Source organism: Mobula birostris, chromosome 8, assembly GCF_030028105.1.
Source record: "Mobula birostris isolate sMobBir1 chromosome 8, sMobBir1.hap1, whole genome shotgun sequence".
Taxonomy (NCBI): domain Eukaryota; kingdom Metazoa; phylum Chordata; class Chondrichthyes; order Myliobatiformes; family Myliobatidae; genus Mobula; species Mobula birostris.
The window spans coordinates 123,574,771-123,602,623 of NC_092377.1; the positions used below are offsets into that span (position 1 = coordinate 123,574,771).

At 44.0% G+C, this 27,853-nt stretch overlaps 1 protein-coding gene across 4 annotated transcripts; it reads right to left on the reverse strand.

Moving 5' to 3' along the window:
* Positions 1–2,903: 2,903 nt before the first annotated feature.
* Positions 2,904–27,853, reverse strand: LOC140202303 (myelin-associated glycoprotein-like). 4 transcript variants are annotated; one of them, XM_072267206.1, is made up of 8 exons: positions 27,627–27,838; positions 26,803–27,052; positions 26,204–26,572; positions 20,950–21,252; positions 19,328–19,615; positions 9,720–9,810; positions 3,867–3,958; positions 2,904–3,088 (listed from the first exon to the last, which is right to left on the reverse strand). In XM_072267206.1, the coding sequence occupies exons 3-8, from the start codon at positions 26,505–26,507 to the stop codon at positions 2,979–2,981; spliced, it is 1,188 nt and encodes a 395-aa protein (XP_072123307.1). In that variant the 5' UTR covers positions 26,508–26,572; positions 26,803–27,052; positions 27,627–27,838; the 3' UTR covers positions 2,904–2,978. The 4 variants fall into 4 exon arrangements, with proteins under 4 accessions (XP_072123307.1, XP_072123305.1, XP_072123304.1 ...); XM_072267204.1 differs by having other exon boundaries at positions 3,012–3,958; positions 27,815–27,853; XM_072267203.1 differs by having other exon boundaries at positions 3,012–3,958.

Here is a 27,853-nt window from a genome sequence, read left to right on the forward strand (position 1 = left end):
GGCAGTAAAGGAGGTCATGTATGAACATACCTGTATGGGAATCGCAGGCAGAATTGAAGTGAGTGGCTACTGGGAGATACTGTCTGTTGTGGTGGACGGAATGGAGGTGCTCGACGAAGCGGTCCCCAATCTGTGTGGTGGAGTCCTGTTGAAGATGGCGGAAGTTGCGTAGGATAATGTGCGGGATCCGGGGGCTGGTGGGGTGGTAGGTGTGGACAACGGGAACTCTGTCCCTGTTGTGGTTGCGGGAGGATGGAGTGAGGGCCGAAGTGCGGGAAATGTAATGGATGCGGGTGAGGGCATCATTGATGACACAGAAGGGAAACCACGATCCTTAAAGAAAGAGGACATTTGAGATGTCATGGAACGGAAAGCCTCATCCTCGGAGCTGCTGCGGCTGAGACGGAGGAACTGGGAATACGGAATGGACCCCCAATTGCCGTATGCACCGCACACAGATGACAGCCGACGGAACGTAGGGGGTGTCCTGTACCAGGATCAGGGCACAGAGTTGAGACCATTTGCACTTGTCAGACGGTGTCTGTCACCCTTTGAGAAAAAAAAAACAATTCGACACACAAGTTAGAGTTTCTCGCATTGTGTTACTGGAGAAGTATTTCGTTTATTTTGGCCTCCGCAGGCCGATACATAGTCATCAGCAATGGGATTTCGAGAGTTAGCTTATAAATGTTACTGAGCATGTTTGAAGTCGAGAAGTCCAGAACTACGCCTAATCGCCCGCTGCGCCTGAGTAATCCTTAGTTCGAGAGGTTTAATGAAAAGTTGCCTCACATGCTCGGAACCATGGAGATCAGCAAAAGGAACAACTGGAGTCAACATATTGGACATCTGGCCCACTACTACAACTGTACACGAAATGACGCTACCCGGTACTCGTCATATTATCTGATATTTGGGTTTGAGGTGAGTTTCCCATCGACCTCAGCCTTGAGACTGACGAGGAAGATCTACCACCGAATCTTACCTGAAGCGTGTGTCTGATGTAAGACGGGAACTGAAAAAGGTTTCTGAAGTAACTGAGATCGCGGCTGCCAAGTAAAATCAAGGAAGTAAGAGGACGTAAGATCAAAAGTTTAGGTTCTCTTAACACATACCTGGAGACCAATTCCTTAAAAAAATGAGGCTACCTGGAAAGCATAAGTTGGATGACCGCTCGGCGGCTACATCCTGTGTAGTGAACAGTCAGATGCCAAACCTACCAGTTTTCTGGGTGTAGCCAGAAGATGGGAATGGGGGTGACAAGATCCTCCATCAGAACCACCTTCTACCTCTGGGACAAGAGTTGCGTGTTGACCCAGGCCCTGACTTCGACCCTACACATAGTAAGATGGCCGTGCCGCGACGTGGACAAAGAACAGTCGCAGAAAAAGATTAGACCGGCCTCTCGACCCTGGATGGTATACGGACTCAGAGGATGAGGGGGTGGGGTTGTGGTACATGCAGCATTTTGCTAACACCCCACTAACTGAGGAGTTGATTACTAACCCTTCTCAGGCTGAGGCAGGTGATATCTGTGGACGGGCAGGTTTGCAGCTGGACCACGAAAGGAGTCTGGGCTCTAAAGCAACTCGGAATGCAGCTGAGCTCAGCCAAATTGAAGAGGGGCATGCGTTGCCGGAAGGCTCGAGTAGTTGACACGGGAAGGACTTGCCCGGTAGACCAGAGGTGTCCCAAGGACTGTCTGAAACTGAAGGCAGACATTATGGGATTAGAAGGTCTCAAAGAGTCAGGAGACTCCTAGATAGGCTGCCCTTGTAGCACTGGGGGAACAGAGGGCTGCGGCTATCGCCCTTGTGAGATATATCACTACCATTTACAGATCGACTGGAGGTTCTGATATAACGAAATTCTTTTTAAATCGGTGTTATTACTGACGGTCTGAAATATTATTTCCAAGGATATGAGTATTTGTCGTAGGTGGAGAGTGTAATGCCCTGGTTCGTATTTTTACTGTTATGCTGAATCCACTTCATTTTCGTAATTCTGTAAGAGCAGCTTGTTTGGGTTACTATCGAAGAAGGGATAATGTGTGCCGTCCAATTAGCCGGAGGTTTTCCTAGTGAGGGAGAATAAGGTTGGGCATGGGCTGTTGTTCGACGGCAGATGAAAAGAGAAGACACTGAGGACAACCGGTGGGAAACCCTTCTTTTTCGCGATGGATTGCGAGCAACGTTCGGAAGGAGGTATGGGTATTCACGCTGGCGAGGGCCCAGCTCGTGAATAACAGACAAGTTCAAGATGAGCTCCAACTTGTGCACGTTTGACTGTTTAATCAGAATGCGCATTTTACTTTTTGTTATTCTTTACTAACCCTTTCGATAAGTTAAGGTTAATAAATATAATTCCGTTAATCGTATGCAGTGTAGCATCTGTTATTTCATGGCACCAATTTGTAACAGGGTAGCAAGCTATACAGCATCAAAACAAGCTGGGGGTTAGGATCGGGAGTACCCAATCTTACGAGTTTGGCGTAAGACTTAGGCAGCCAAGGAAACCAGGATGTCTTATAAAGAGTGTATATAGCATTTTATGTATTTGTGTTTCAGTGTGGTTTGTATCTGTAGCAAACAAAATGTTAAGAAACTGTCCCATCTCCCGTCCATGGTGACTTGTGAAGGATCGTTCGTTGTTGATATCCGGGACTGAGATCGGTAGAAATTTAGACATGAGACATTTCGGACAATGCCTCTGCTAACACTGAGGCGGTCAAACCGTGGGTCAATCAACTACAGCCAAGAGACAGTTTTCTGCATGTGTTTTGTGACAAAACCCGCACTCCCCGTTCATACCAGGAAGTAAAATATTGTTCAAAATTCTTAAGAACAAATTTATTGGAGGGTTTATTCTTCATTAAATTATTTTCAAAGCATTTACAACACGCTCTCTGATGCTCTATTGCTCAGTGTTCGGAATGAACCAAACGATGGCGGCTGCAGCACGGGATTTGCTCTCCAAATTCACACGTAGGTTATTAAGAAATAAGTCGAGCGAACCTGACGAGAGGTAACTGGACACTGACGGTCCAGTGTTTCTATCCGTTTCCTATTAAAGGTCATTAATGCAGACGCTGAAACGAAGAAATTGATGAATTAATTGATAGATAGATAGGCGATTTTACCGATCCATCCTGTTTCCTCCCATATTGTAAAGACACATATGCTGGTATTTTAATTGTAACATGGGTGTAATTGTTTGTGAAGACCCTATTAGCGAGCTGCATTTCTAAATTAAGACCAGTAATAAATGTACTTGAAGATAATAATTGATATGTGGAAAGTGCTTCCAAGCCAAATTGTGGAATAGGGTGCAATTTCTACGATAAATCTCTATTTACACTGATATATCATTCCAGGGATGGGCTGCTGTTGCAGGAAATGCAACTGGTGAAAACCAAAAAAATGTGAATTTAATTCTGTATTTGAGTCTGCGCAATGGACTTGTCAACTGTGATTTTAATTTTCTCAGGTTATCGGGGTCCTAAATTCTGCTTAACGTTTATGCTTTCATGAATCAAAGTGAAGACACTGATCCAACCTTTCTTTCGCTATCAGTAAGTTATCTCAGTTGTGAAATGTATTTTTATGAGGTTTCTGTGATAATTATGCCTAATCATACGTTCGTGCAACATATGTTCCGACAACTCTGCCGTCCACGGGCAATACATTTTCCTAGAGATACTTCAATATTTTCAAGGCTGTTTTGGTCAGTCGGATGCGGTTCGCGGTTGAAATTCGTGAACGAGGGTGTATGAACGTCTACATCATATTTATATGGGTACTCTGGAACACCAGCTTTGAAACTTAATGTGTTCTTCAGTAAACACAAGCAAACGACAATCCAGGCACCTAAATCAGATGAGTGTTCTTGGTAATCAGACGAACTCTGAAAATTTTCCGCCTTCTGGACATTAACAATGGTAATTCTTCTCCTCTTCTTCCTAATAATACCAATAATTATTATTATTATCACGGGTAGTTAACATGAAAAATAACAAAAATACATAATACAAGACCAACAAATGTTAATACGCAGGAAAAATCAAACACATTACAGAATCCAGCAGCCGTCTAAATCTATCCGATTATTCACACAAGCACATTCAAGTGAGAAATTTGCCAAAATCTTGCTTTAATGTATAAACTCATACAAAAAACTGCATCTACTATAAACACAAGTCTCGACCGGTTTTATAGTCAGGTTTCCACAAAATGGATTACGGCCGATCCGTTATTACATAGAACTATCCGTGATAACCGTCCCCATTTCAAAATACAGTGTAAACAAGCCGGAACACCTTACTGAATAGATAACGCTATTCAAAACACAAATACTACGGATAAATGCCGAACTGACAACATCAGAAATATGACAGGAAATTGAAAGATCATAGAACATGAACCGGGTATGCATTGTTCCAACCTTAATATCTACAACTGGTTTCATCCTAAATTCACTACATAATATCATTAAACAATTGGGGATAAACAGCAATATCAGTGTGTTCTGCTGAAAGCTAGAATACTAAATGCCACTAGAATAGTCGCAACTATTCCAAAATGCAAAAAATGACAAGAGAAACCAGAAACAACCTACACATTACATTTTTCTGCAGAAGTGAAATTCACTCGGTTTACTTACACAGCCACGATCGAGTGACAAATGTCATTTATCTGAACAGTGCTTTAAAATACAAATTCACAAAAGAGACCAAGCTTGATATAGTTTTGGAGGCAGAACCTTGCACATCATTTCACGATCCATCCACTACTGCAGATAGAACGATCAATAATAACGGTCTGAATATAATGTTCCAGGTAGCCATTCCAAACACATATAACGCATGAAAATCAAGTTGTTGGAGAACTCGAGAAATGTGCAGAACTAAAAGAGAAAATTGAAAGATTATAGAGCATGCATAGGGTGTTATAAGGGGGCGCTGGGTGCGGACCCAAATGCAAAGCACAGACTCTGATGTACTAGGAACAGGACTAGAGAGCTGGGTCACGAAAACAGACTTGGGCTAGGACATTGGCTAGGCAAGCGGAAACAGGACAAGGATCTGGGAATTAAGACTTAGACTCCGAGCCGGAGATTGGACAAGGACCCAGAATCTGGGTATTGACTTGGGCTCGGACCACGGAACTAGGCGAGGACATGATGTGGCTACAGGACTGGACATGGCTTGGGTTCTTCATGGCCTGGGTTCTTAGAGGCTTGGGTTCTTCGAGGCTTGGGAATGGACTTCGGCCAGAAACTGGGCTAGGACCCAGAACCTGGGTCTTGACTCGGTCTCGGACTCCAGAACTAACCGAAGGCATGACGTGGCTAGTAGGCTGGACGAGGATTGGATTAGATGAGGTACTCGGGCGTGGCTTGCTCTAGACAAGGAACTTGGATGTGACTTGGACATGACGAGGTACTTGGACGTGGCTTTGACTAGATGACGTACTTCTGGGTTGGGCGAAGCACAAGGACAGGACGAGACCCCGAAGCCTTGGTCTTTGGAGACAGGAACCAGAACACAGAGCCTGTGTCTTGGGAGACAGGAACGCAGAACACAGATCCTTGGTCTTGAGAGACACAGAGCGGGGACCCCTCCTTGGGCACAGGACTTGGGGTGGAGCTCTATACAGAATTCTGAACACGACGAAACGGTTCTCAACACTAGGTAGCGGCAAATGGCCGGACCTACCTAGCGAAGTCATGGAGACAGAGCCCGTACCAACTCAACGACAGACAGTTCCTTATCTTAACACAACAAGGCTCCGATCTCTCTGCGGTGGTAGAACTTGGCAAGGTTGCAGGCAAGACTCCAGACACAGGTTGCAGACAAAGACTCCAGGTACAGGCTGCAGGCAAAAGCTGTAGAAGGAAGGGGAAAGGAAGGGAACAGTCCAGCCTCAGAATAGTGGCAAAGACGGCCTGGTTTACCCAACGGAGGCAAGAACAGGAATGGACAGGTCCAACCGTAGGGTAATAGCAAAGACGGCCTGACTTACCCCACGGAGGCGAGGACGGGATCAAACAGCAACCACACTCGAATCCAGGGCCACTTATATTCCCAGCCCCAAGACCAACATCTGGTGCCTATGATTAAGCCCAACTGAAACAAGTGACAGCCGGAAGAGTCCGGAGTCCACGGACCAGACCATGAATTGGAAGGCGGACTTCACGGACCGGGCCATGACATAGGGTTTACATGAACCCAATAGTAATGTCTATAATTGGTATCTTCCCAAAGTCTCTGCACAAGAGCATTAAAGAATTAGGCCTACACAAGAGCATTAAACAATATTCATGTATATCTCCAGAAAGCCACAATATTAAGCACCAATAGAATATTCCGATAGTTCCTAGCAATTGAGAAATGCGTGTGCTTGGCTATGCCCGTACTTCAGATTTTTCCAGCTTCAGCTGCGAAAAATAAAAATAAAAATAAATAATGTAGGCCTCCAATAACGGTTCATAAGGCTCCGTGGGTTTTTGATAGGTGACTCCAGTGCGACGTTATGTCACATTTTTTTTCTCTCAAAATGGAAGAAGTTGCATTGAACTCCCATTCTTCTTAACCTCCTTAGTTATACGCCAGAATAATTAATTCTGTCCAATTCATTCAAAGCAGCGAACAGTTTATTTCGGTCCTGCCTGTGTGAGTGACTATGGAATACAGCTCTTCCTAAACATGAGACGCCTTTCCTTTTGACATATTTAACTGGAAGACGGTTTTGACTTCAACATGTCCCTGGACAGTGCGCAGGACAGCCAGAAGGAGATTTAAAATGCAATATAGTTATATATTTAGTCACACTTGTCTCTTCATTCCCGTTTTATCGTATTACTTGCAGAATGTTGATCAACAACTTATCAAAATATTTTAATGATTTAATTCTATACGTATTATATTAAATTCATTTCCCACGGGTAGTACGAACATGGAATTGATGCATTTGTAAATTGTCATGACTGCCTTGAATCGGTGCAAATTTATGCTGCACTGTGCAGAATATTCTTCCTTTTCAGCGAAGAAGATACCATGTGTTTGTAAGATTGTATCGAAGTAATGGCTGTGTTTTGTTGCCGTTCTATGCGTTATTTACAGTGAGGGAATGCAAAAAAAGATTGAAGTCTAAAGCAGAGATTACATTGATCCCACTCCATCACAAGCACAATTCACAATGATGTAGATAAACCTGAACTTAATCATGGGTGACAAGGGGCCGAAAGGGGACAGGAAATGACGTTTGGCGAGAATGAATAACAAGAATCTCATGGCAAGTTATATACACATTAAAAGCAGGAAAAAATGTCCACAGACGGTATTACCACTTGGGGCAAATACATTTTATGCCTGAGGCCAGAGGAAGCGGGCAAGGTACAAATTGAATATGACACGTAGGTATTAACCAACGAAAAGGACATAGAGATTTTGAGACAGGAATGGGTGTTCTGATATTTTAGCATATATTGACAAGAAAAAAGAAATAGTAAAGCCGTCAGATCTCTCAAGTAACATTAAATTGGATGTCGCAGACCCGGAACGTTCTACCCCGAATTAATCCGGAAAACGACGATACAGCTGGTTGACTGCCGGTGAACAGTACTTTTCCAGTGGTGTGTGTTGAGAGAAATTATTTTTACTTTATTTGTTAATGTTATGGATGGTTTTGGTGCAAAGTTTGTAGATCATATAAAGAAAGGTGGACTATCCGGTAGTATTGAGAAAGCAGAGAGGCTACAGAAGGGCTAAGAAAGAGTTGGAGAAAGAGCAAAGAAATGGCAGATAGAATACCGTGTCGGGAAGTACATGGTCATGCAATTTGGTAGATGAAATGAAAGGGTTGATATTTTCTAAATGGAGAGCAAATACAAAAACTAAAGTGTGTCACAAAGAGATTGAAAATCCGTGTGTAGGATTCCCTGATTGTTAATTTGCATTTTGAGCCTATGGTGAAGAAGGCACATGCAATGTTACCATGCATTTCAAGACGACTAGACCATAAAAGCAAGGATATAATGTTAAGAATATACAAAACACTGGAGTTATGTTAACAGTTGTGAGTCCCTTATCTTAGAAACAATCTGCTGAAGCTAGAAAGTGTTCAAAGGAAGGTCACAAAAATGTTTCGAGGATTGATCAGCTTGACGTATGAAGAGCGCTTCATAGTCCTGCGTCTGTATTATCTGGAATTCAGAAGACTGAGTGGCGACTTTATCAACTAAGAAAGGCCTTTATGGAGTGCATGTGGAAAGGTTGTTTCCTATAGTAGGAGAGTCTAGGACAAGAGGACGCAGCCGCAGAACAGAACGTCCTTTTAGAACGGAGATGAGGAGGACTTTTTTTTTTTTTTTTTTTACCAGAGCAGAGAGTATTGAATCTTTGGAATTCTTTGCCACATACATCTGTGAAGGTCAGGTCTGTGTGGATATTTAAGGCAGCGTTTAGTAGATTCTTGTTTGGCCTGGGCATGAAGGGATATGCGGAGAAGGCAAGTTATTGAGGCTGAGCTGTAATTGGTATCCGCCATTTGAAATGGCGCAGCAGTCTCCATGGGCCAAATAGGCTAAATCTGTTACTATGTCGTCTGCACTTATCTACACAATCTATGCCCACTTGATCTTTATACCTCTCTTAGTCACTCTCTTGCGCTCCGATAGCAATAGCCCCAGCTAATCCAGATTCTACTAGTAAATAAACTTCCAATTTCAAGAAATATCCTGTTGGAAATTTCTCAGCATTTCTTAATGCTACAAATTATTTCTTATAGAGCAGCAGTACTGACAGCTATAAGGCAAACATGCTTTAATCGATCAGGGCATGGAGTATAAGTATCTGGAAATTGTTTTGCGGTGGATTGTATGGAATTTTAATGAGGCTGCATTCTGGTTGTTTTTTGCAGTTCTGTTCATGAAGTTTGTAGAGTCTTTGAAGAGGATACAGAAGAGATTCCGCAAGATGTTTCGAGGATATTAATTCTGACAACAGGTTGAAGGAAAGGGCTGCTTTCTCTGGTTTCTAGGAAGCTGTGAGGAGGCAGAGTAGAATTTTAGAAAATGAGTGATGTAGATAAAGATCACCGACAGATTATATTTTCTTCATTGAAACGTCAAATGTCAAATGTCTGCATTCAGGAGGAAAACGAGAAAGCTTAAAGATTGTTTTTGTTTGTCTAGAAACTGCAGTATGCCAGCAATGGTCCCTGAAGGAGATACAATAGCAACGTATAAATAGCATCTAGATAGGCAAATGTACAGGCGGGAATGGAGAATGTAAACTATGCACATTCAGAAGAAATTAATGTGGCTTTAAAATTTTGTCTATATAAGACATGCCCCTGTACTGTACAGTTCGATGCCAAAGTATTCTACTATATTAAACTGAAAGTCATGATTTCATACCATGCCTCTCATTATATTTTTGACCTGAACATCACTTAACATTGAAGAAAGCTTCGGGGAAAGGGTTAGTGTATGACATTTCTATTTTTTTTCCCGTCAAGAGTATAGAAGCAACAAACCCCGATAAGGCAGACATCCCGTCTTCACTTCAGTCTCCCCTGAAATAACTTGGCAGCAAAGCCATTGTCTACTATCCTATCCGGAAAGCTTCTGACCGACAGTTGCCAAAGCAATTGATATTATTTTAAGTTAACCGTTCTCATTAATGTATTAATGTATCATTGTCACGATCACGCACGTACCTGTCGGCAAATATTTTAGTCAGGATTACAATAATAACCAATGCACCAGTTCCTGTTGAGACGACAATGAACCTCGTCCATGATCCGGAGGCTGGTTAAAACAAAAAAAAAATGTTCAGTAGCATGCCTGTTTTCGGAAGTACTTAGGCGTACCGTGTAATATCCCTGCTGCTCTAGTTGTCTGGGTCTTACTAATGCGAATGTAGTGTTATCATCGCGCCCTGTAATAAGCGGTATAAAATATTCTTCAGGAAGCATTAAATAACAGAACACATCGATATTTAGTATGCCTGTCTAATGATGTCTGATGTGAAAACAAAATATTCTACTGATTTGAACTTACCATTCAATCGTTCAATGGTTCAATGGTTCATCGGTCAATTTAATATCAGAATATACAGTACAGTACACAACCTGAAATTTGAAGACTTCGCAGACATCCAGGAAGCAGGTAGAAATAAAATCAAAACAAAGAATGAATGACAGAAAACGCTGGAAGCCCAAATTTCCATGCTGACATCACTTACATTATTTTTTTTTTCCATAATGGTTTGTCATATTGTGCTAATTTGGTCTGCTTTGCAGAATTCGTATCAGGTACTGAATGTTAACAGCTTCTTGCTGCACAGTTGCTGGCTGACCGATTGTGTACATTCAGTACATATTCGTTTTATTTCTCCTAATTATCTCGAATTATATTTTTTCGATTTTTTTTTTCTTCAGAAATTAGCAAAAATACAAGAATCGAAGAATACTGTCCGGCAATTGGTCCCACTGAGTCAATGCTGGCTCCATTATTAGTAATACACTCATGCCCTTTAAGTGCTCAATATTTTAAACAAAAGTCTCTGACAGAAAAGCGTGTTTACTTCTCTGTCTTGCAGCAACGACCTCAACGCCGGAAGCACATTCCTGAAACCCAACACTCCCTTAGAAATATAGCCTCTGCCCCGCCTTTAATGTATGCCTCCTAGCGTCTGAAATTAGCATCCTGAGGAACCACGAATCTTGTAGTTCTCTACCTTAACTAAGCCTCCAAAAATGTTTTAAATCTCTGCCATGTCGTGCATCAGCCTACATCGCTCCGGAGCAGGCAATCCGAATTTACCCAAATTCTCCTTTTTGCTTAAGCTCTCTAATTCTAGAAATCTTCCTTGTGATGTTCGTCTGCATGCTACCCAAAGTCTTGGCATTCTTCTTAGAATGTGGCGACGAAACCTAAATGCAATACTCCATATGCTTTCCAATTGGGGTTGTATAACATTTCGAAATAATTCCCGACCCGTCATTACAGTTCATTGTCTGATCAAAACACACATACCACACGGCTTCTTTGTCACCACATCAACCAGTGTAGTCACTTTCATGAAGTTCTGGGCGTATCACAAGATCCTTCTACTCATTAACTATATTGTTGCCATTTCGACTAACGGTCCTTTTACATTTGATGGGTGCAATACTTCATATTTGACCGGGAAAAATACCAGATGTCATTCTACACATATGCTGTCAACGGATTTAAGACTCCACTATATCGTCTGACAACATTATGTGTTGTTGATAACACCGTCCCAATAATGTTCCTTGCCGAAATTGTCTCGGCCCACCCAGCCAGAAAATCGATTATTGTTCATTAACATTCGTCTTCTATGGACAAGCCAATGCTCCTTCTTACTTGAATATCCTTGTCCTATACTACCAGCAGTTGATCTTGAAGCATCTTGGATATCAAATAATAAGTTGCCCAAGAACAGCTGTTCTTAATTAACTCTCTCTAGTTCGATCTCACGACTTGCGTAATTTATTCTTCCTGGTCTTGAATTCTCACGCAAGGTCCACGCTTATATATATATATTTTTTTTTTTCTATAGAGATCTAAAATCTCGGAGAATTATGCTCAATGTTTTAGAATGTTCCTCAAAATGAAGTGTCAGTTACCTGGTCTGGCACGTTACACAACACCAAGTCTGGTACTGCCCCTTCTTTTGTTAATTTAACCACATGTTGTTTTACGATACCCTCTCGAAGACCGGTAACAAATTCTGCGTCGTCTAAACGTTTTTGGACGATCCATGTTCCTGCCTAGATCAGGGCAGTTGAAATCATCCACTTTAACAACTCTATTATTTTTTACGCTTATCCCTAATCTTCCTGCATATCCGTTCCTTAATATCCCGGCAGTTATTGGAGTTTCTGTATATAATGATGTCAGATTGATTATCTCATTCGCATTCATGAGCACTACCCATGGAGACTCTGTGCCTGCGCCGTTACGTTTCTCCCGTCTGATTGCAGCTGTTGAACCGCATCAGATGGATTCTGAGAATGTATGCAGGCGGCCGTTTGATAGCGCGGTGAATCGATTGGGCATCCTCCGCAAGAGGTACACTCTCCTTTGGCGCAACTAGTAATAATACTACTTAGCTGTCCTTCTTGCTCTGTGCCATCGTAACAGCTGTGGCATTCTCCCTGTTTTATGGAGATGATGCAGATACCCCACCCCTCTATTTTCAGCCCTCTCTATCCTTTCCAAACTTCGAAAGCCTTGAATATCCAGCAACCGTACATGCTACTCTTTAATCTCAACTCAAAGAATTTCTGTTACAGCCACACATCATTATGTCATATGGAGGCGCACCGTGAGCGGACTCAAATACGAGACACAGACACTGAAGTACAGGGAACAGGACTAGGTTTGTCAAGAAAGCAAAGGAAGCGGAGAAAAATGACGCTGGACATTGACACAGCCTCTGGACGAGATTAGGATACAGGGCCTGGGCTGAGACTTGACTAGGAAAGTAGGACCCGGATGAGGAACTAGGAACTTGGAACATGGAGAAGGACTCCAAGCCAGAGACTGGACAGGGACTCGGAAACGAGGTCTTGACTCGGGCTCGGACTCCGGATCTAGGCGATGACAAGACGTGGCTACAGGACGTGGCGTGGCTACAAGACTGGACGGTGCTGCAGGACTGGACGTGAAACTCCTGCACAGGACGAGGCACATGGACAGGAGGAGAACCCGGGGTCTTCACTTGGACTTGAGAAAACAGGAAGACAGGGACTTGATCTTGGCAGAACTGGAACGCAGGGACTTGGTCTTGGCAGAACCGGAACACATAACCTTGGTCTTGAGAGAACAGGAGAACAGAGTCTTGGCGGAACAGGAACACAGAGTTTTCTGAGAACAGGAACAAAGAGTCTTGGCAGAACAGGAACATGGAACACAGATCTGGGACCCCCTCCTCAGGAACAGGACTTGGGGTCGGAGCTCTACACAGATTCAGAACCCCTCTTAGGGAGCAGGACAAAGGGCCGGGACTCACACACAGAACACTGAGAGACAAACCTCCACTTCCAGGTCGGAGGAGGCGCGGCAGGGCAAGGAGCAAGTGCGAGGATTGGCTGAGAAAATAGCGGCTGATTTAAAAAGCCGGTAGTGAGCAGCAAGCAAAGCAGACATTCCAGGTCAGAGGAGGTGCGGCTGGTGAATCTAATTACTCAAATTATCGGCTAATATAAGCAAGGCTCGCTCCAGGGAAGCGGCCTGTCAGGAAGCGGCCTTGTCGAGGTAAGTGCCTTGCGAGAACAGTGCGAGTCTTTGGCTCAGCAGTCTTCGGCGAGGAGGCTGAGAGAGGAGACTACGCCACAGTTGGACAGGGTGAGAAGTGGTAAAGAGATTACCGCTAGGCTGATTCAGTGTGCTGCGTGCATGATGTGGGAGGTCAGGGACACTGATAGTGCCTCTGGCTCCTACACCTGTGGAAAATGTGTCCAGATTCAGCTTCTGAAGGACCGTGTTGCAGCACTAGAGAGGCAACTGGATGACGTCAGTTTTATCCAGGAGAACGAGCGTTGTCCGTACCTACAGTGAGGTCGTTACACCCAGGGTACCGGGAGAGAGAAGGGGGACGACGATGAGCAAGGAAAGGATGCTTGAAGTACAGGAGACCCCGGGAGAGGTGCCTCTCGTAAACAGGTTCTCCCTCTTGGAAGCTGTCGGGACGGAAGACAGTGCCAGTCTGAGAGGCGAATGGGTCTGCGAGTAAACAATTGGTGCTGAGGCAAAGCCGAGGAGACAGACGTCAGGCAGAGCCGTGGTGCTAGGGGACTCCATAGTGAGAGGTACAGAAAGGGGTTTTCTGTGGCAACAGGCGAGATTTAAGGATGGTGTGTTGCCCCCCTGATGCCGGGATCTAGGATGTCACGGACCAATTGCAGGGAATCCTCAAGAGTGAAGGTGAACATCCGGAAGTGATGGTGTATGTCGGCACAAAAGACGTGGGGAAGAAGAGGAAAGACATTCTAAAGCGTGACTTCAGAGAACTCGGAAGAAGGCTGAAAAGCAGGACTTCCAGGGTGGTTATCTCCGAATTGCTTCCAGTTCCCCGTACTGGAGTGGTCAAGAGCAGGGAGATGATGGATCTGAATGTGTGGCTGAGGAACTGATGCAGGAAGCAAGGGTTTACATTCTTGTACCACTGGGGTAAGGGTGAATTGTACAAAAGGGACGGGTTTCACCTTAATAAACGGGACACCAGCATTCTGACAGGCAGGTTTGCCTCTGCAACACGGGTGTGTTTAAACTCAGTAGTGTGGGGTGGGGAAAGAACTGGGAACATAAAGATGGAGATAAATGAAAAGTGAGAATAAGAAAAGTTAAGAAAGACAGCAAAATCAACAGAGCAGAAAGCTCAAGAAGGGATAGTACAGTATGACCAAGTGAAATAGGAATTGATACGGGAAGTGAGGGGAGTAATGAATTAAAAGTATTGTATATGACTGCACCGAGTATAAGCAATAAAGTGAATGAGCTGGAGGCACAGTTAGAAATTGGTAAGTATGATGTTGTGGGAATAACAGAGACATGGCTCCAAGTGGACACGGCCTGGAAAATGAATATTCAACGGTATACGTCCTATCGAAAGGACAGAGTGATGGGCAGAGGGGGTGGGGTGGCTCTGTTGGTGAGGAATGACATTCAGTCCCTTGCGAGAGGGGGCATAAAATCAGGAGACGTAGTGTCAGGATGGATAGAACTGAGAAATTCTAGGGGTAGAAAGACCCTAATGGGAGTTATCTATAGGCCCCCAAACAGTAGTCTGGATGCAGGGTGTAAGTGGAATCAAGAGTTAAAATTGGCATGTCGCAAAGGTAATGCTACAGCTGTTATGGGGGACTTCAACGTGCAGGTAGACAGGAGGAATCAGGTTGGTGCTGGACCCCAAGAAAAGGAGTTTGTGGAGTCCCTCCGAGTTGGATTCTTAGAACAGCTTGTACTGGAGCCTACCAGAGAGAACGCAATTCTAGATTTAGTATTGTGCAATGAACCGGATTTGATCAGGGACCTCGAGGTATAGGAGCCATTAGGAGGTAGTGACCATAATCTGATAAATTTTGATCTACAATTTGACAGGAAGAAGGGAAACTGGGAAGTGTCAGTATTACAGTTGAACAAAGGGATATATGGTGCTATGACGGAGGAGCTGACCAAAGTTCAATGGAACAATACCCTAACATGGATGACAGTGGAACAGCAATGGCAAGTGCTTCTGGGAATAATGAGAAGGTGCAGGATCAGGTCATTCCAAAGAGGAAGAAAGATCCGAAGGGGAGTAAGGGGAGGCCCTGGCTGACAAGGGAGGTAACGAACAGTATAAAAATAAAAGAGAAGAAGTATAACATAGCAAAGACGCGTGGGAAGCCGGAGGATTGGGAAATTTTAAACAGCAACAGAAGGTAAGTGAAAAGGCAATACGTGGAGAAAAAATGAGGTGCGAAGGTAAACCAGCTAAGAATATAAAGGAGGATAGTAAAAGCTTCTTTACGATGTGAAAAGGAAAAAAAAATAAGACCAAAATTGGGCCCTTGAAGAGAGAAGCGGGTGAATTTATTCTGGGGATCAAGGAAATGACGGACGAGTTGAACAGGAACTTCGGATCTGTCTTCACTAGGAAAGACACAAACAATCTCCCATATGCCATAGTGGCCAAAGAACTTAGGGTAATGCAAGAATTGAAGGAAATTTATATTAGGCAGGAAATGGTGTTGAATAAGCTGTTGAGTCTGAAGTTTGATAAGTCCCCGGGACCTGAGGATCTGCATCCCAGGGTACTTAAGGAGGTGACTTTAGAAATCATGGACGCATTACTAATCAATTTCCAATGTTCTATGGATTCAGGGTCAGTTCCTGTGGATTGGAGGGTGGCTAATGTTGTCCCTCTCTTCAAGAAGGGAGGAAGAGAGAAAACAGGGAATTATAGACCGGTCAGCCTGACGTCGATGGTAGGAAAGGTGCTGGAGTCAATTATAAAAGATGAAATTACGACACGTCTGGATAGCAGTAAAAGGGATGGTCCGAGTCAGCATGGATCTACGAAGGGGTAATCGTGCTTGACTAATCTGGATTTTTTCGAGGATGTAACTGTGCAAATGGACAAGGGACAGCCAGTGGATGTAGTGTACCTGGACTTTCAGAAAGCCTTTGATAAAGTTCTACATAGGAGATTAGTGGGCAAAGTTAGGGCACATGATATTGGGGCAGAGTAGTGACATGGATTGAAAATTGGCTGACTGACCGAAAACAAAGAGTAGCGATTAACGGGTCCCTTTTGGAATGGCAGGCGGTGACCAGTGGGGTACCGCAGGGTTCAGTGCTGGGACCGCAGCTGTTTACAATATATATTAATGATTTAGATGAGGGAATTAAAAGTAACATTAGCAAATTTGCCGATGACGAAAAGTTGGGTGGCAGTGTAAAATGTGAGGAGTATGTTATGAGAATGTAGGGTGACTTGCACAGGCTGGGTGAGTGGGCAGATGCATGGCAGATGCAGTTTAATGTGGATGCATGTGAGATTATCCACTTTTGTAGTAAGAACGGGAAGGCAGATTGTTACCTAAATGGAGTCAAGTTAGGAAAAGGGGAAGCGCAAAGAGACCTAGGTGTTCTTGTACAGCAGTAACTGAAAGCAAGCATGCAAGTACAACAGGCAGTGAAGAAGGCTAATGGCATTCTGGCCTTCATAACAAGTGGAATTGAATATAAGAGCAAAGAGGTCCTTCTGCAGCTGTACAGGGCCCTAGTGAGACCACAACTGGAGTACTGTGTGCAGTTGACGTCTCCAAATTTGAGGAAGGACGTTCTTGCTATTGAGGGAGTGCAGCGTAGGTTCACAAGGTTAATTCCCGGGATGGCGGGACTGTCATATGTCGAAAGATTGGAGGACTAGGTTTGTATACTCTGGAATTTAGAAGGCTGAGAGAGAATCTTATCGAAATATATAAGATTATTAAGGGATTGGACACGCTGGAGGCAGTAAGCATGTTCCCGCTGATGGGTGAGGCCAGGACCAGAGACCACAGTTTAAGAATAAGGGATAGGCCATTTAGAACGGAGTTGAGGAAACACTTTTTCACCCAGAAAGTGGTGGATATATGGAATGCTCTGCCCCAGAAGGCTGTGGAGGCCAAGTCTCTGGATGCTTTCAAGAAAGAGATGGATAGAACTCTTAAAGATAGCGGAATCAAAGGTTATGGGGATAAGGCAGGAACTGGATACTGATTGCGGGTGATCAGCCATGATCACAGTGAATGGCGGTGCTGGTTCGAGGGGCCGAATGGCCTACTCCTGCACCTATTGTCTATTGTCTAATGTCAAGGCAGCAGCAAGAGGCCGGACCTACCCAGCCGAGGCGAGGGCACGAAGAGACGGTTCCCAACGCAAGGTAGCGGCAAACAGCTGGGCCTCCCTAGCGAAGGCGTGGACACTGAGACAGTTTTTAATTCAAGGTAGCGGCAGACGGCCGGACCTACCTATCGATGGCGTGGACACAAAGCGACAGTTTCAAACAACGAAAGACAGTTCCTTATCTGGACAGAACAAGTTTTCGGTCTTGCTCCGGCAGTAGAACCGGACAACGATACAGGCGAAGACGCAGGCAAGGATGCAGGCAAGGCTTTAGGCAAAGGCTGCAGGCAAATCCTTCATGCAGAGGCTTCAGGCAAGGCTTCGGGCAAAGTTTCAGAAGGAAGGGGAAGGAAAGGGAACAGTCCAGTAAATGAAGCTGAACCCAAGAACTATTTATGCAACCAGCCCAAAATGAGAATTAGGTGCCTCGATTAGAGCACCTAACAGAACAAGGGAAAACCAGAAAACCTGCATAAGGAACTATGGACCGGACCGTGAACAGGAATGCGGACTTCATGGACTGGACCATGACACATTGTTCCATGTATTAACCCATGCTGTAATTTGATCAGCCATATGCAAATAATTCTAAATTCACTATGTGAAAAAATTATCAACCCGTTCCCACAACCCTCTCCCTCACCCCACCCATTGTTTCTATTACCATACTACTCCTGCTTGTTTCCGCTGGTCTGAAAACCGGCCTTGCTCTCAATCACTCCAACTTCTGCTCTGCAGCCTTGCTTGCCATCTGCTTACCAAACTAGCTTAAAATTAGTCGAACCGAATTGAGCGAACCTACAGCCAGGAATATTAGCTAGCTTTTTTTTTACAGATCACCCCTGCCTGAGAGGATGTCCCAATGTCCGAAAGATTTGTAACCATAATTCCTGCACTAGTTCCTTGGCCAGACGTTCACCTGTTATGACTTTCCATTCTAGCCCTGACTCGCACGAGGCACCAGGAACAATTCAGACATCACCTGATAGATGTACCGCTTTTGAGTTTATTTTTTAGTTTCCTCTACCTATGACATTGCGGTACTGTACACCGAACCTCTGGGAATGCCCAGCTTCCACTTTGAAAATATTTTGCAGCCGCTCGACGACATCCTCGATTGGCGTCAGACAATCCTGGTGTCTTCTTCAAGGACAAATAATCTCCTATCTGTCACGCTAACGATGGAGTGTCTTCCTAATATCATCGTTCCCTGTGGAGTTTCAGTGACTTCTTTCCCCGCTCTTGCACTGGGCATTCCTGCACTAGCTGCTACGTTTAACCTTTTCTGGAAGGAATGAACGATTTGAAAATTAACTTTCTGAAGATATCATAGTGCTTAGTGGACCTGTTCGATCATTTATACCCAGCAATATCAGCAGGCAGCTAACGGATGGGGTAACAACTTTGAATACTGTAAGTCAGTTTGATTACAGATCCCTATACCTCTGACTGGACAAATCGTAGATGGAAATTCCGTAAATATATCTGACTTATTTTTCTGAATGTGAGCTGAAGATAAAAAAAAAAGATCGAGATTCAGGCAGAGAGGGGGAGGCAGGGAGAGGTAGAGAGAGCGAGAGGGAGTGAATAATTGTGAGAGAGCTTCTCAGACAGATGGGCAGACGGAGACAGAGACCTACTGCAACCGTCAGAGACAGACAGACAGACAGACACACACACACACACACGCACACGCACACACACGAAAAGAAAAGGGAAAACATAGAAATATTGGGGGATGAAGACAAATAGAGATGGACAGACCGGGTGGAACAGATATTATACCGTCAAGGATCCAGACTCAGACGAGAATTTAACAGTATGAAGACCATATTTATATTTGGTCTTCTAGCTAAAGATAAACGGAATTTACTATCAATTATATCTACGTAGGACAGTAATTGTATCTCGCCCATACCTGGTGATTCAAGTTGGAATGTCCCGGTACTGATACCGTGCACATTTACCGCGACACAGGAGATGAGTTGTCTGGAGCCAGCCTGGTGACTCATTGTCAGCGAGGACTCCTTGAGGAAATTATCCAACAGCCTGTGGGTGACTTCGAAATAATTGCTGTGTACGGCGAAGGCCTTCCCATTGACTCTCCAGGTGATGGTTGCTACGGGCTTGGCTTTGACTTTGCAGGTACAGTTGACCGAATTCTCAAAGCTCATGCAGATCGGGTCGGACACCATCACGGGCTGATCTAAATAATTAAATCAGTTGTATTTCAGATATTTGATGCAATGTAGCTTGTGAAATATAGCGGAACTGATATTTTAACCTCAATTCCCTGTTTTATTGTCACTCTTTCTTCGGAATATGAGATATCTCCTCCACTCGCTTGTGGTCTCATTCCGAAATTCCTTCACCCATCCCACATCAATCAACATCAACTTCTCCCATAGCCGCTGCTCGGCCCGCTGAGCTCCTCTTCAGAGAACAATTTAGAACCGGGTCAACAGGTTACATGTCGTAAAACGTTGTATTTCTCTTTAAAAAATGGTACTGAAAGGAAGAGATTATTGCAATAGCTCCATTGGGTTAGGAGAGGAGTTATTATTTTACTGAACTTCAAGAGTGATGGGAAGCCGTTGGAGAAATTGACCCGAGACCAATGTTAGTACAGCCGTGGGACTGTGTCTGGGCAATCTGGTTGCAAAGTCCGCATGGCCCAGACTTTCTGCTATTTCCCTGCAGATTATTTTCCAACCAGAGGGGGGTCTATGATCCGGCTGGTGGGCCACGCACGGTAAAGGTGTGCCTCACAGCTCAAACCGAAAAAAATAAAACAGCTGGAGCTTTAAACTCATAATCTTTAACATTGCTAACAGGAGTTGTAAAATTTATAGACACGGTTCTACCACCATCTAGGTTGCATTGATTCAGCTGTATTCGGCCCAGCGAGTCCGTGCTGACTATCACCTACCCTTTTTCATTAATCCGATACCAATTCTAGCTTTTTATTCAAGGTCCCTTCTACCTCAGATCATCGTAAACAACCAAGTTGCCTACCTGACCAAGTCCCATTTATAAAAGTTTGGCCGATATTTCCTCAAATACTTCCTATCTGGGTACATGTCCAGAATGGTTTTAAGCTTTGTACCTTCATCTACCACTTACCCTCAAAACTCATATCCCTGACATTTTTTTCTGTGTCCTGTCAAGACGAATAACATTCTCCCCATAAGATAGGGACCACAATTACAAAAGTATTTCAAGTCAAACAAATTGCTATTCTGGGGAATCACAAAATAAGGAATAGACACGCAGGTCAGCGTAGACAAGAGAAAACAAGACGAAAATCTTCCCTAGGAGGGTTGTCCTTGCAAATGTCCGCAACGATTCTATCGCTGAAACTGTTCAGGGGAGTGATCGTAAAGTGTCTGGCTATTGAAGCAATCAAGGTTTGTCTCGCTAGTGTAGGAATTCGTGTTTTCTGATACCTTCCGGACTAGGAAGGAGGAGAAGGAATGGTTCATCGACCGTCTAACAAGCAGAAAATTCATTCTATTGGAATACACTGCTGAAAATACTCACATTGCACATCCAGCGTAAAATATGTCCCAGAACCCTCTTCGATAGTGTTGCGTATAATTCTGCAGCCAATACGTGTACCGTCATGATAAAACGATGGGGTGAATGAGAAGTTGGAAGAAATTCTCCTGGATCCCTGAGCATCCTTGAGGTTTTCGTTTGAAACTTGAATAATTTGCCGCAGATTTTCGCCCGGCAGCCACATTAGATTAAGCTGTGCCGATGGACAACTGTGATCTACTGTGCAGGTCAGGTAGCTCGCTATCCCAGCGACAAGATTCTGGGGCACAGATATCCGTGGTTTATCTGAAACGAAGGGAATTAATTGATGTTAAAAACATTACTATGATTTCAAATATCGCAAACAGTGCAGGATTTGTAAGTCTTCCGTTGGTAAAATGGACACTAGTACATCAAATATTCCTGACTTGACTTCTGTGTTGACTGGGGGAGTCTGTGTGTGTGTGCGTTTGCGAGAGAGGGAGAGAGAGACGCAGCAGATACCGCCTATGTTCTGCCCATGGCACATTTATTAGAAAACGATTACATTGCTTTAGGACGAGACATGGCTAGAAGCCGGATGATGTATCCTGGGAAACCAGCCTGCTTCATGTGGGAAACTCAAGATGCATAATAAGGCGATATACAGATTAACATAGAGAAATAGAAAACCTACAGCACAATACAGGCCCTTCGGACCACAAAGCTGTGCCGAACATGTCCCTACCTTAGAACTATCTAGGCATTACCCATAGCTCTCTATTTCTCTAAACTCCATGTAGCCATCCAGGAATTTCTTAAAAGACCCAATCATTTCCGCCTCCACACGCCGCCGACAGCCCATTCCCCGCACTCACCACTCTGCGTAAAAAAACTTACTCCTGACATCTCCTGTGTACCTACATCGGAGCACCTTAAAAATATGCCCTCTCGTGCTAGCCATTTCAGCCCTGGAGAAAAGGCATTTGACTATCCACACGATTAATCCCTCACATTATTATCTCTATCAGGTCACCTCTCATCCTTCGTCGCTCCAAGAAGAAAAGGCCGAGTTCACTCAATCTATTCTCATAAGGCATGCTCCCCAATCCAGATAAAATCCTTGTAAATCCCCTCGGCACTGTTTCTATGATTTCCGCGTCCTTCCTGTAGTTCGGAGACCAGAATTAAGCACAGAGCTCCAAATGGGGTCTAACCAATGTCCTATATAGCTGCAACATTGCCTCTCGGCTCTTAAATTCAATCCCACGGTTGATGAAGGCCGATGCACCGTATGTCTTCTTAACCACAGAGTCAATCTGCGCAGCAGTTTTGAGTGTCCTATGGACTTGGAACCCAAGATCCCACTGATCTTCCACACTGTCAAGAGTCTTATCATTCATGCTATATTCTGCCATCATATTTGACCTACCAAATTGAGCCACCTCACACTTAAACGGTTTGAACTCCATCTACCACTTCTTAGCCTAGTTTTGCATCCTAGCAATGTCCCGCTGTTATCTCTGACAGCCCTCCACACTATCCACAATACCCCTATCCTTTGCGTCATTAGCATACTCATAAAAATCACAAAGAATAGGTGTCCCTGAACTGATCCCTGAGGGACACTACTGGTCACCGGCTTCCATGTAGAATATGACCGGTGTACAACCACGCTTTGCCTTCTGTGGCGAAGCCAGTTCTGGATCCGCACGCAATGTCCCCTTGGACCTCATGCCTCCTTACTTCCTCAATCAGTCTTGGATGGGGTACCTTATCAAATGCTTTACTAAAATCCATATGCAGTACATCTACGGCTCTACGTTCATCAATTTGTTTAGTCACATCATCAAAAAATTCAGTCAGGCTCGTTATGCACGACCTGCCTTTGACAAAGCCATGCTGACTTTTCCTAACCATATTATGCCTCTCCAAATGTTCATAACTTCTGCCTCTCAGGACCTTCTCCATCAACTTACTAACCACTGAAGTAAGACTCACGTGCCTATAATTTCTTGGGCTATCTGTACTCCCTTTCTTGAATAAGGGCAAACATCTGCAACCATCCAATGCTTTGGTACCGCTCCCGTCCTCATTGATGATGCAAAGATAATCGCAAGAGGCTTAGCAACCTCCTCCCTCGCTTCCCACAGTAGCCTGGTGTACATCTCGTCCGGTCCCTGTGACTTCTCCAACTTGATGCTTTCCAAAAGCTCCAGCACATCTCTTCCTTAATATCTACATGTTCAAGCTTTTCAGACCGCTGCAGTTATCCCTACAATCGCCAAGATCCTCTTCCGTAGTGAATACTGAAGCAAAGTATTCATTAAGTACCTCTGCTATTTCCTCCTGTACCAAGCACACTTTTCCACTGTCAAACTTGATTGTTCCTATTGTTTCACGACTTATCCTCTTGCTCTTCCTATTCTTGTAGAATGCCTTGGGGTTTTCCTTAATCCTGTCCGCCAAGGCATCTCATGGCTCCTTCTGGCTCTCCTAATTTCAGTCTTAAACTACTTTCTGGTAATCATATAATCCTCTAGATTGCTATCATTGCCTAGTTTTTTGAACCTTTCGTAAGCTCTTCTTTTCTTCTTGACTAGACTTACAACAGCCTTTGTACACCAGGATTCCTGTACCCTACCGTCCTTTCCATGTCTCATTGGAACGTACATTTGCAGAACCCCACGCAAATACTCCCTAAACATTTGCCACATTTCTTCTGTACGATTCCCTGAGAACATCTGTTTCCAAATTATGCTTCTAAGTTTCTGCCAGATGGCCTCATATCTCCTCTTACTCCAATTAAACGTTTCCCTAACTTGCCTGTTCCTATCACTCTCCAATGCTATGGTAAAGGAAATAGAATTGTGATCACTATCTGCAAAATGCTCTCCCACTGAGAGACCTAACACCTGACCAGGTTCATTTCTCAATACCAGATCAAGTACAGCCTGTTCTCTTGTAGATGCATCTACATATTGTGTCAAGAAATCTTCCTGAACACACCTAACAAGCTCCATCCCATCTAAACCCCTCGCTCGAGGGTGATGTCAAGCAATATTTGGGAAATTAAAGTCTCCCACCTCAACAACCTTGTTATTATTACTCCTTTCAAGAATCTGTCTCCGTATCTGCTCCTCGATGTCCCTGTTACTATTAAGTGGACTAGGAAAACACCCAATAGGGGTATAGACCCCTTACTATTCCTAACTTCCACCCGGGTTGAGACTCCGTATACAACCCTACCATGACTTCTTTTCCGCAGCCATGACAGTATCACTGAACAACAGTGCCACGCCCCCACCTCTTTTGCCTCCCTCCCTATCTTTTCTGAAACATCTAAAGCCTGGGATTTGAAGTAACCATTCCTGCCCGTGCACCATCCAAGTCTCTGTAATAGCCAGAACGTCATACTCCAAGTGTTGATCCACGCTCCAAGGTCAACCGCTTTATTCATAATACTCCTTGCATTCAAATGGACGCATCTCAAACCTCATCTCAAACGCAATGCTTTCTTCCTTCCCGTTTAGCACAGTGATGCTAGGAGGTTTTGGAATTCCACATTGGAGCCATTATGCAGATAAAGTACAAGAGTGACATTTAATATCAGAGAATGTATAAAATGTACATCTTGAAATTCTTGTTCTTCGCTGACATTCAAGAAAACAGAAGAGTGCCCAAAGAATGAGTATCAGTAAAAATGTTAGAACCCCAAGACCCATAACTTCCCCCACCCATTTCGGCAACAACGCATCAGTACTCTCTACCTACCAAGCAATGCCTCCAAGGAAGACCATGATCTGAAGTACAGAAAACCTAATCGTTCACCCAAACAATTTGACATACCTCCCTCACTCCCTCTCTCTCTGTCTCTCTGTCTCTCTGTCTCTCTGTCTCTCTCTCTCTCTCTCTCGCTCTGTCTCTCTGTCTCTTTGTCTCTCTCTCTTTCTATCTATCTCTCTCTATCTCCCTCTCTCTCTCTTCCCGCCCCACTAATAACGAGACAAAGAGGGGTCAGTCAAACAGAGAAGAGGCATAAGTAAAACAACCCCATCAACTTTGAACAGGAAACTACGACAGCATAGGAAACTTAACATCTGAGGGCGTATACGGATTAACTTTTACGCAGCCATCATTCATATTGTAGAAAACACCTCAGTAACTGACTGGTGTCCCGCTGTCCCTTCCCTCTCCAAGTCGAGGATATAGCGAGTGGCAAACTCTGAGGAGAATGTCATTGGTTGTCGGCTACCGACATTAAAAGACCTGATCATCGCCAGAGCAAAGAAAAGAACTGGAATATTACTGCCGGCTCCATCCACTCTAGCCGGGCGAACAAAGTTTAGACTGGAATACTTCTATCGTACATTATGATCGTCCAAAATGCAGTGTTCGGTTTGCAGTAATAGCCCGTGTTTCAAATATTGGTTCTGCCTATTGTGAGAAGACATTAGGGAGACCATATCTGCGTACTGCATGCAGTTCTCGTTGCCCTGTGTGGGTAGGATGCTGTCAAACTGGAGATGATACAAAACGGATTTCCAAGGACGGTACCGGATCAAGAGGAGAAAAAGAAATTGCATATTCTGAGACTTTTTCCTCCTGAAGCGGATGAGATTGAGGGATGAACTTACAGAGATTTGTGAATTCATAAATGCGCAGACAGGGTGAATGATCAATGTAGTTTTCTTCCAGCCCACCAAGCACCTCGCAACCGCCATTGTAAAAGATACTAAACTAGAGAGCACATGACAGAGGTAAGGGCGGTTTTTGAAAAGGGGAACTGGGGGGCAATATTTTCGTAGAGTGGGTGGTGGCTATATGGATAAATTAACGACAGCAAATGGTAGAGTTGCGTGTTATCACAAATCTTAAAAAGCATTCGGGTGGTTTAAAGGAATGTCAGCAAAGCACGGAGAAATACTACAAGCAGAGATCCCCTTTTAGGTCGGATGGGCGGCGAAAGACCGAGCTATATAAATTTACGAATCTGTGAAGGATGTTTGTTGACTGAAATTGGACTTCTGTTTTGAAGACCGAGTCGAGCAGACTTTCGCCACAGTGGGATAATGTAACTATATTCTGCTGCACAGATCGGCACAAATATTAGAGCTACTAGGACTTGGATTGAAATATCAAGTCCTAGTAGCTCTACTATTCTCGTTGATGGGGGATTAATACGACACTTTATTTATTTCCAATTCAGATGTACTTTCAACGACCACGTATATTTTAACATTGACAACAAAAAAGTAAAGATAAACAGAACACTTACATGTAACGGAAATAGTTACACATCCTTCCCATTTCCCTCTGTTTTTCATATGTAGAGTTTCCCAGGTCACCCGAAAGCAGTAGTCACCATCGTCAAACATCCGGACGTCTTTCATCCGCAACGAACACCTTTTCTGGGACAGATTACCGGTGAATTCCGCTCGCCCTTTATAGGCATTGGATATTTTTCCCATATCGGAGATAACAGTGACACCTGGCTTCAGGGGATCAGCTCCACCTTTTAACCAAACACCTCGTAGTTTCTGGTCTCCTTGTTGATAATCAAATGTGCACGGGATTTCCATACAGGTACGATACAATGCCCACTGTGTCCGAGGAACATTCACGGTAACGGAGGAAGTCTGGATAACTGAATCAAATAAATAAGTTAAGTATCTACTGAACTGGGTGAAAGAATTTTAGGTGCGATTTGTGTGAGGTTTTGCACATTGGTGAATAAAACCAGGGCAGAAATTACACATTAAATAACAGGGCTCTCTTAAGTGTTGCGCAAAAGAAGGACTGGGGTGCATGTAGTTAATTCCCCTGAATTGGCAGCACACGTAGATTGGTTGTGAAGGAGAAATTTGGCACCCTTACCTTAATCGGTCCGAGCAATGAGTACAGGATTTGGAACGTTTTGTTACTGCTGTACAAGACTTTGCTGAGACCGCAATTGGACTATTGTGTGCTGTTCCGGCTGCCTTGCGATATGAAGAATGTCATCAAGCTGGAAATGGTACAGAGAGGATTTACGAGGTGGCTTCTGGCACTGAGCACTTCGTGGTATCAGAAGATATGGAAGGCAGGGACCCTTATCGTGGAAGGTTGCGGGCTGAGGGTTCAACTTCTGGAAGTTTGCAAAGTCATGAAGGTTATTAGTAAAGCAAATAATTAGTCAAGTAAGGCCTATTGTCATTTAACTACGTATATACATGTGTGCCGCCAGACGACGTTCTGTAGGCCAGGGTGTACCGCACAATAACTTAGAAAGTAAGAATTCAATCTACAAAGGAATTATACACAGATAAACAAAGTAAAGTGCATAAACTAAACATTGTAGGGTACAGTACAGATTGTCTGGTGACACTTCGAATGCGATGCGGTAGGGACTAATGGCCTGAGGGAAGAAGCTGTTTCCCAGCTTGTCTGGAGTGATACAAGAATCAGAGAGCTTTAGAGGGAGAAAGTTCAAATTCTGGAAGATGCGACTGGCTGGGTTTGACAGCGTTGGACAGTATCGATGAGTGAGCTGAAGAGCTTGCTTACGCGTTGCATTTCTTTCCGACTCAATCCGTGAGATAAAACTATGCGTTCAACCGTTTTGAATAATCTTCCGACTGCACAATTACTTGGTTAATACCATGCATAACTGCTACGAAACTGCACTAGAGGTATAAAACGTAATATTAAAAATAATTTACCTGTGGCATGAAATAAAACGTAAAACAACAGGGAACATGTCATTTTGAAACGATTTCAATTCCAAAATAAATGTTTAAAAGCAAGATTCTATTACTGCGGCGACCGTTTCTGTTCTGCATTCAACTATGTCTTTATCGCTTGTTAAGTAATGGGTCGAGCATTCTCTGTAATTCAGGAAGTCACGCACCTCGAAGCTCTCCGTGATCAGACCTGTGAGTACTGTCGG

Excerpts from the sequence above, each read along its gene's own strand:
- LOC140202303 (XM_072267204.1), bottom strand. The coding sequence starts at position 26,507 with ATGGAAATCCCGTGCACATTTGATTATCAACAAGGAGACCAGAAACTA. Across the intron at positions 21,253-26,203 it reads TGTAACTATTTCCGTTACAT|ATAAACCACGGATATCTGTG; the intron begins GTAAGTGTTCTG and ends CCTTCGTTTCAG. Across the intron at positions 9,811-19,327 it reads ATTCCAACTTGAATCACCAG|CCTCCGGATCATGGACGAGG; the intron begins GTATGGGCGAGA and ends TGTTTTAACCAG.